This window comes from Hypomesus transpacificus, chromosome 14 (genome assembly GCF_021917145.1).
Source record: "Hypomesus transpacificus isolate Combined female chromosome 14, fHypTra1, whole genome shotgun sequence".
In the NCBI taxonomy this organism is placed as follows: Eukaryota; Metazoa; Chordata; class Actinopteri; order Osmeriformes; family Osmeridae; genus Hypomesus; species Hypomesus transpacificus.
Window position 1 is genome coordinate 9,986,766 of NC_061073.1, and position 8,782 is coordinate 9,995,547.

The following is an 8,782-nucleotide window of genomic DNA, read 5'->3' on the forward strand; positions in this document are numbered from 1 at the left end:
TCACTCTTGCCTTTGACCTTCATTCTCAGCTGCCAACAAACATTTCTCTCTTGCCAACTGCTTTTCTCTCCAGAGTCAGCCTGTCACTATGTACAAACTGAGGAGGACTTGGTGAACTTGACACACACTCAAGGAGAAAACGTTACCCCCCCAGAATAGCATCTAAACACAACTATACGCCACCTTGACATCAATTAAGTCAATATCGGTATCAACTAATTGGAAGGAACATGGGTCTTCCTTTTGATGATCTGTGAACTGTGTTTGTTCATAAAGGCTTTCGTCATGTTCCGCCGTGTCTAACTGTAATCCTCTCCTCTGTTGCTCACTTGAAACTCGATCCCGTCTTTCAGATGAAATGGTCAGGAATGTCCTGTGTCCTACTGTATCGTGTATGGACCTCAAGGCTCCTACAGACCCGCAGATAACTCATTGGAGGAGACATTTTATGAGGCCAGGGAGAAACCGCCTATGGTATTTAAGGAGCTCGTGGGCCTATTGGTCTAAGATGTGTTCACACCCATAAACAGTACCTTGTTTTTCTGCTGAGCCAACACTTACCCACATAAAAACCCTGTAGATTTTTTCCACAGTCTGTGACTTGCCAGTGCTTCCCTTTCATCCACCAAGTGCCTCCTCACCTCCTCCTCTCCTTCTTCTCTCATAGGTGAGAATCTGTGTGTTCCACTTGTTTTGTCTGCACTGGCTAAAAGGGAACTCTCTTTATTGGGTGATTGCACACATAAAACCGATGCCATTTCACCTGTACACCCTTAAAATACAGATTATCGTGTGTCATTCAGTTACAGTTTGTGAACATGTTGGTGGTAATTTTGTCAGGCCTTTGATCCTCAAAGCCAGTAGATGCTGACAGCTTCTCAGACAGCTGTAGAGTTATCTGATCCCAGACTGGCTTTGCTGGCTTGGGTTAGGAATTGTCACTCCTCTGGTACAGTACAGCAGCTCCTCTGGCTAACACAATAATATGCTGATAAAAGGGATAAATAACCATTGGACTCATTCAGATGAAACTAGCCTGCAGAACATGATGATCTAGAAAAGGACACAGATCGTCTGAGCTAGTCGTGACAGAGGCTCCAGTAGATGTGTTCCTGTTCGTAGGGTTCTACCTTCATCTCTGCCACAGTAGTTTGCATGTCCTGTTTCCAGATGAAAGATGCTTTTGTTTATGAGTCACAATCATTATTAACAGGTGTGATTAGACACGTATGCTTATATATGGTTTTCTTCTTGTGATGGTTCTGAAAATAGTGACGCTTTAAATGAGTACTAGTAATTTATCTATATTCATCAATTGATTGATTAATTTATGAATCTGTTTATGAGTTATTAAAGTTCAGTGTCTGTAACTTTGGAAATTGTACAAAGCAACTGTAAAAAATGTCAGTGTTGACATTTGACCTTAACTAACTCAAATTAGCTCAATAACAACTGATCCGCCTGGTCTCAGCTAACCACGCAGCGGCTCCTGTTTCCAGTACAGACAAAAACTGGAACAAGACATTTCTAAATTTAGAAAAGTACTTTCTGACAAACCTGCGATGAACAGCGTCTGGTCCTAACAGTGTCTGGTCCTGTGCAGATCAGTGTTTAACAAAGATCAGTAAAACACTTACATGTTTCGTAAAGGGACAACTCTTGTTTACAATTAAACTGAATCAAGATTTTAATTAAAATTAAATTCTTAATTCTGAAGATATAGAATGTTCACCAAATGTTTCTTGATGATGTGCTGGAGTCACATTGTCCTGTATCTTTTAACAGGAGTCACATTGTCCTGTATCTTTTAACAGGAGTCACATTGTCCTGTATCTTTTAACAGGAGTCACATTGTCCTGTATCTTTTAACAGGAGTCACATTGTCCTGTATCTTTTAACAGGAGTCACATTGTCCTGTATCTTTTAACAGGAGTCACATTGTCCTGTATCTTTTAACAGGAGTCACATTGTCCTGTATCTTTTAACAGGAGTCACATTGTCCTGTATCTTTTAACAGGAGTCACATTGTCCTGTATCTTTTAACAGGAGTCACATTGTCCTGTATCTTTTAACAGGGGTTGAAAAACAAAAACTGCCAACATGTCTGAGTAAGTATGCCTTCTTTTGTTTGTAAAGAAATCAAAAAATACACAGTGAAATATGTGGTGAAACATATATATATATATATATGTATGAAGTAAACATTAAATTACACTTATTGACATGGATTATCTGCTTAATCATGTGATGTTAGAGTAATTAAACTTTAACTATCATCACAGGAAAAAGATGACATCGAGCCGTAAGCACCATTTGAAGGTAAACATCTTGTCACAGCGTCACACGTGTTAGGAAGTCATTGTTTGTGATCATTATGAATTGAATAGAAACAAAACAAAAATTGGCAGTCATCATTCAGGGTTGTTTGCAACATTTTCTATTCCAGTATTGAGATGGGAAGGTTAAATATAATCTACTCAAATGGAGTCTACGGAGAGAACACATTAACTAGAAGCTCCAGAATAATAGGAAACTTCTGTGTTTTTGCATTTTAAGTTATTATAGAATCGATCTATATTTTCACTACAGAACCATGACTTGTTCATTGTAAACTTACGAGGTTCGAGTATTGTCTCTTGAACAAGCCGAAACCATCACTCTTTGCTCCTCAGCCAGACTTGCAGAGTCCTACCTCCACTAAACCCATACTTAGTACTCGACTGAATATGATTTGAATTGGATTCGACTCTAATCATTAGAGTGTGTGGTTTAACAATGTGTCCATGCCTGTCCTGTGCAGAGCTTGGTGCTTGCGGTGGCTGCTGGCCTGCTGGAGGCGGAGGTGAAGGAGATTGCAGCAGAGAAGGAGCGCTTCATGGCCGAGGCCTGCCCCCCCTTGGACCTGCCATCAGGAGGACAGCAGGAGCTGATGGTACGACGAGCCCCTTCAACCGACCTTCATCACGTCCAACCTTACACCACAATCCATGTGTGGTACCACATGAAACCATAATGAAGCCTGGCACACCAGTGATGTGCTGTTACTCCAAATGCATACAAAAAAAGTGTTGCTAGAAGATTTTTAGGCTGATGTCATTTTGGCAAGACGTCCAGTAATGAGTACTACAATGATGTGTTTTTGTCCCAATAGGAGTACTGCAATGATGTGTCTTTGTCCCAATAGGAGTACTGCAATGATGTGTCTTTGTCCCAATAGGAGTACTGCAATGATGTGTCTTTGTCCCAATAGGAGTACTGCAATGATGTGTCTTTGTCCCAATAGGAGTACTGCAATGATGTGTCTTTGTCCCAATAGGAGTACTGCAATGATGTGTCTTTGTCCCAATAGGAGTACTGCAATGATGTGTCTTTGTCCTAATAGGAGCACTGCAATGATGTGTCTTTGTCCCAATAGGAGTACTGCAATGATGTGTCTTTGTACCAATAGGAGCACTGCAATGATGTGTCTTTGTACCAATAGGAGTACTGTAATGATGCGTCTTTGTCGTAATAGGAGTACTGCAATGATGTGTCTTTGTACCAATAGGAGTATTGCAATGATGTATCTTTGTACCAATAGGAGTACTGCAATGATGTGTCTTTGTACCAATAGGAGTACTGCAATGATGTGTCTTTGTCCCAATAGGAGTACTGCAAAAAACTGGGTCAGTTGAGTGATAAGAGTGATGAAGAGAGGTATGATGCAGAGGCCAAAGTAACAAAGGCACAGAAAGAGGTACAGTCCATACGCACGTGTCTATATATATATATATATATAAAACCAACTGTGCTCCTGAGGTCACGCTTTGAAGTTGACCCATTTCTCTGTTCACAGATTGAGGATCTGAAGTTTAAAGTAACAGAACTGCAGCCAGTGAAGAAACCAGCTCTGAAGAAGGTCCGTATGTCTGCTGACTCCATGCTCCAGGCTCTGCTGGGCTCTAAGCACAAGGTGACCATGGATCTGAGGTCCAACCTCAAACAAGTGAAGAAGGAGGTCAAGGAGGACGTAAGTGTCTGCGACGACATAAAACGGAAAAGGTTTCCAATCTGTAATGAATGTAGCTCTCTCTGAATAGTTCATTATCCTTCGTTGGTGTCATGTCCTAAACTGAAACCCTGTCTTGATGTACAGACCACAGAAGCTGGCGACTGGCGTAAGAACATTGAGGATAAGGCTGACAGGAAGAAGATGTTTGAGACATCCTAAACACTTCCTCTTTAGGTTGGTAGCAGTTCTTTGGGAATGTATCTAAAACTTTCTTTACTGAATTTAAATGACCTGTTTAATTTAAAACCTTCACATTTTAATGCAACTTTATCTTGTATGATGCTACCAACAGAGGCACTTGGGGGCTGGCTGGAGGACAAGGAGGGCGTGGCTGGCATGGATATCAGGAAGAGAATGTTTCAGTGTACAACTTGATCTAAAGGACTAATAGGTTTTTATATTCAAGTTCCATCAAATGTTTATCTCATGTTGTACTGTTGCAAAGAGGAGCTTGTTCGTAGATCGGTTATAGAAATGGTCAAATACAGGCATCTTGTAAAAAATTGTCCAAACTGCAGTAATGTAATAAATGCTTTGAATTAATAGGCCCACAGTGTTAAGTTTTCTTCTTGGAATCTCTACATCCATCAAGGGACATTTTCTTTGCACGTCAATTTGACATTTGAGTACTCTGACACAAAAAAAGTTATTAATAATACTCAATACAAATATTATTATAGGCATTTTTGAACTATGCTTTAGCTTAGCTGTTAGACAAAGTTGATACCACTTTTAACAAACTTTGATGTGTGAGCTTTTGTAAACCCTTTGCAACGTTGGTAAAATAACTGTAATTGTTTAAATCGCTAAATGCTTTTTAAACTCCTTTTTTGACCTACTCACATCTCTCCTTCTCTCAAGAATCCTTCAGAAACAGGAGTGATTCATTTACAACTCAGACCTTCAATTATTAATATTAACTGACAATATATGCTTTTTCCCCAGTGACTTATCATTATTAGACCTACTGTAGCTACTGCATGCCAAATGGTGAGTACCAAATCATCTTTCTTTTTTTTCTTCTTTTTTTTTCAAAACTTTAAAGATCCTCCTTTATTGTACAACTTTATTACAGAAACGTATAATAATGTTTTCCAAGAATGCTATTGAGGGTAACTATTGTATACTAAGGTTTGAAGTATTTAAACACACATGAATGTGTTTAATGATGACATCATCCTTCATCCATCTACTGTTCGTTGAATACTTCTTATTCTTCCTACTCGGGAGAAAAACTGCAACAGCTGATATTATTTCAAACACAAACTTCTAAACCACAAGATGTCAGCAGAGCACCATCTTTTCACTTTTCTTCTTTTAACACAAATGTAACACGCTGAATCTGTAACACGCTGAATCAGATGTTATCCCTCAATCTATCATGTTCATGTAGGTTTTCCTGACCATGTGTCGTCTCATTCTGCCCTGGCACATCTTAGTCTCGCTTTACTTATTTTAAAGAGTGAAACCGTGGAAACGTGTAACATTTTTAACAAGGGACATCTGCTCTTTAGAGGCAATTTTGTGTGAAAAAAAACAAACTAACATATTTTAACATATTTGATTTGTTTTATTTTAATTGTAAATTTGACTTGGTTAAATTTACAGCTGCTGTTGTGTTCTGACATAAGAAAACAATGTATCTTATTACTTTATTCAAGTCTTTCAAGTATAAACATTAGAAATAGAAAGTAAATGTTGTCCCATGCCTATGATTTCCAGGTGTCCCATGCATACCTTTATTTAACTTTTCTGAACTCTACTGAAATAAATAGTGAATTAGTTGGAGGTCTCTGAGCAGTTGTAATAATTGCAAGACGTCTTGCAGGAAGGAATATTTATGAGTTCATTAGGGCTGGGCTGGGTGTATTTCAGGATCGCGCTGGCCTATTGGTCTGACCTGGAATCCACTTCCATAAACAGGGCCTGCTTGACCTGCTGAGGCAGCGCTCCACACCATATATACCCTAATTCATTTTTCACTGTGGCTTGAAGAAGTATCTCTCCTTCTTCCACCAGCTGGTCCTGCCCTTTTCCTCTTCTTCTCATAGGTGAGAATCCATCTTTTCCTGCTTTCCAGCCACTCTCTCACTCTGTTGAAGTGTGTTATCGTTGGGATTACCTCCTCAAGCTGAGAACCAGGTAGAGCTGTGAGGCTCTCTCCTCTCTGTCTCCTCTCAGATTTAAAGACACTTTGGTTTACGACGTCACTTCAAATCTTCACAGATTTGTGCATTACCTGACAACACACTGAGCAAATTGATTGGGTAAATGTTGACTTGCTGTGACAGCTTGAGAGTGATGGGACCAACGCTGTCTTGTTTTCATTCGGAGGAAATGCGATTGTGACCCTGCAAGTCCATGTTAAGCATGCTAAGCATTTACTGTTAGCTAGCTACTAGAGATATTGAGCCTAACTCAAAAAAAGATTCATAGCATATTTGGCATAGGTATTTAAGGAACAGATTAACAGAATGATGTGAATTGATTATATTCCGAATTCTTTAATAGACAATTAATAATTATTAATGTGATTTTGTGTCTTAAGAAAATGGGATGTCTGATGAAATTTTGATGATGCATGATTAGTTGATAGTGGTGGGTTTACAAGTGACTCAGCTCAGAGATGTCATGCAGCCACAATTATCATGGTTTGTTAGTTGGTTTTACTGGTGTACTCATTTTTCCAAGTTTAAGGTTTTCATAATCATTATAATAAGATTTTTAATGAATTAAATTATTGTTTTGCTCATTCAGACAGTAGTCTTTAAACCACGAAACTGTACAAAACTATTTTTAAATGATGTAAAAGATGAACATGATGTTTTCAACATCAAATGATCTGCAATATAATCATGAAAACAAACTTCCCCCTAGTAATACTTTTCATGTTGAGAGTGTTCTCTGAAGAAATATTTGATAATGTTGCATTATTTAGTCTGATCAATTTTCCACATGTTGGCAAGCTTTAAAAGGGAACGTCTTATAAACACCCAGAGGACATGGGACACTTGTTCTCCCAAATTTAGCTCAATGAGAACGTCTGGCTGCAGCCAGGGAATGGGATCATATTTCCCTGAAGGATCTAGACTTTGCCAAGTGTTCACCAATCAGTTTTTAGCAAGTTTATTGACTCAGAAGATTGGGTCACTTGAACTGCACAAACAACCTATAAATACTACTCTAAATAGTCTGATATTAATTACTAAATGATTCCCCTTTTACTCACATAGGTTGTGAACCAAAACGAACAGCAAGATGTCGGAGTAAGTACACATCACTCTCAACAAAACAAATCCTAAATGAATGTTTCCAATGAATACAGAGGTGCTCCACTTCTGGTAAAGTGTACAAGTCTAAAATATGCGTTTGTTTGGTTACAGCAAAAAGATGTCATCCAGCCGTAAGCACCATCTGAAGGTAACTAGAATTCAAACCCAACTTGGCAACTTCAGGTACAGTAGGGTGTGGATTGTGTGTGGGATGCCTTACAGAGCTGCTTGTGTTGCAGAGCTTGGTGCTGTCGGTGGCTGCAGGGCTTCTGGAGGAAGAGGCTAAGCAGCTGGTGGTGGACAGAGCTAACTTCATGGCTGAAGCAGTTCCTCCTCTGGCAATCCCCTCAGGCCAAGCAGAGATCATGGTGGATACTTCCTGAACAGTAGAATGATAATACACACATACTGTGTGTGTGTGTGTATGGGGGGGGGGCTCTATATTGTCATTGTTATCCTAATTAACTCACACATTTGTGTACCAATAGGAGTACTGCAAAAAACTGGGTCAGTTGAGTGAGAAGAGTGATGAGGAGAGGTATGATGCAGAGGCCAAAGTAACAAAGGCACAGAAAGAGGTACAGTCCATACACACGTGTCTATATATATATATATAAAACCAACTGTGCTCCTGAGGTCACGCTTTGAAGTTGACCCATTTCTCTGTTCACAGATTGAGGATCTGAAGTTCAAAGTGATGGAACTGCAGCCAGTGAAGAAACCAGCTCTGAAGAAGGTCCGTTTGTCCGCTGACGCCATGCTCCAGGCTCTGCTGGGCTCCAAGCACAAGGTGACCATGGATCTGAGGTCCAACCTCAAACAAGTGAAGAAGGAGGTCAAGGCAGAGGTAAGTGTCTGTGTACAACTGAATCAGAAAACCACAGAATGGTTTTCCCTTGCATAATGTGACACGGTTCTTTTCTAACAGACCACAGAACAAGTTGGTGACTGGCGTAAGAACATTGACGACAAGGCTGACAGGAAGAAGATGTTTGAGACATCCTAAACGCAGCACGGCTCTCTACACCCCCACCACCTTTCTGTGTAAATAAATCATGACAGTTTTCCCTCCAGAGTTGTCGTATTTTGTCGAGTCCAACAGGGTGTGGCAGCAGGGGCATCGTGTTGGCATGATCGTACAACGGTTCGTTGTTAGGTGCTCAATCTGCACTGCTTCTCTAACCTTCGCTCTTTGACTTTCTCCATATTGTTCTACAACTTTAGTTTAGTTTTCAGGGAACTTCTTCACATAAACATTTAATAAAATGTGGAAGAAGAATACCATTGTCTTGAGATTCATGCCTGTGCTTTTAGACAGAGTAAGTGAAGGACGAAACCACTCACCCACCAACAAAACTGATTCAGACACATCTACAGATCTTGACTACATTATTACTCGCATTTTGGTTGAAATTAGTATCATTGTTTACCTTTTCTTAAATAAAAATGATTTACCACA

General features: G+C 39.6%; 2 protein-coding genes across 4 annotated transcripts; both read left to right on the plus strand.

The window, feature by feature from the left end:
• The first annotated feature begins 637 nt into the window (after window positions 1-637).
• On the plus strand, window positions 638-4,599 carry LOC124476768 (troponin I, fast skeletal muscle-like). 2 transcript variants are annotated; one of them, XM_047034107.1, is made up of 8 exons: window positions 638-667; window positions 2,076-2,108; window positions 2,283-2,319; window positions 2,801-2,932; window positions 3,647-3,736; window positions 3,836-4,009; window positions 4,136-4,225; window positions 4,344-4,599. In XM_047034107.1, exons 2-7 carry the CDS (start codon window positions 2,101-2,103, stop codon window positions 4,208-4,210), a joined length of 516 nt encoding a protein of 171 aa, XP_046890063.1. In that variant the 5' UTR covers window positions 638-667; window positions 2,076-2,100; the 3' UTR covers window positions 4,211-4,225; window positions 4,344-4,599. The 2 variants fall into 2 exon arrangements, with proteins under 2 accessions (XP_046890063.1, XP_046890062.1); XM_047034106.1 differs by having other exon boundaries at window positions 649-667; window positions 2,047-2,108.
• Window positions 4,600-6,008: 1,409 nt separating this feature from the next.
• LOC124476767 (troponin I, fast skeletal muscle-like) lies at window positions 6,009-8,782 on the plus strand. 2 transcript variants are annotated; one of them, XM_047034104.1, is made up of 7 exons: window positions 6,009-6,102; window positions 7,285-7,317; window positions 7,435-7,471; window positions 7,563-7,691; window positions 7,812-7,901; window positions 7,997-8,170; window positions 8,252-8,782. In XM_047034104.1, exons 2-7 carry the CDS (start codon window positions 7,310-7,312, stop codon window positions 8,327-8,329), a joined length of 516 nt encoding a protein of 171 aa, XP_046890060.1. In that variant the 5' UTR covers window positions 6,009-6,102; window positions 7,285-7,309; the 3' UTR covers window positions 8,330-8,782. The 2 variants fall into 2 exon arrangements, with proteins under 2 accessions (XP_046890060.1, XP_046890061.1); XM_047034105.1 differs by lacking the exon at window positions 6,009-6,102 and adding an exon at window positions 6,130-6,193.

Excerpts from the sequence above, each read along its gene's own strand:
- LOC124476768 (XM_047034107.1), top strand. Across the intron at positions 2,320-2,800 it reads GCCGTAAGCACCATTTGAAG|AGCTTGGTGCTTGCGGTGGC; the intron begins GTAAACATCTTG and ends TGTCCTGTGCAG. Across the intron at positions 3,737-3,835 it reads TAACAAAGGCACAGAAAGAG|ATTGAGGATCTGAAGTTTAA; the intron begins GTACAGTCCATA and ends CTCTGTTCACAG.
- LOC124476767 (XM_047034104.1), top strand. Across the intron at positions 7,902-7,996 it reads TAACAAAGGCACAGAAAGAG|ATTGAGGATCTGAAGTTCAA; the intron begins GTACAGTCCATA and ends CTCTGTTCACAG. Across the intron at positions 8,171-8,251 it reads AGAAGGAGGTCAAGGCAGAG|ACCACAGAACAAGTTGGTGA; the intron begins GTAAGTGTCTGT and ends CTTTTCTAACAG.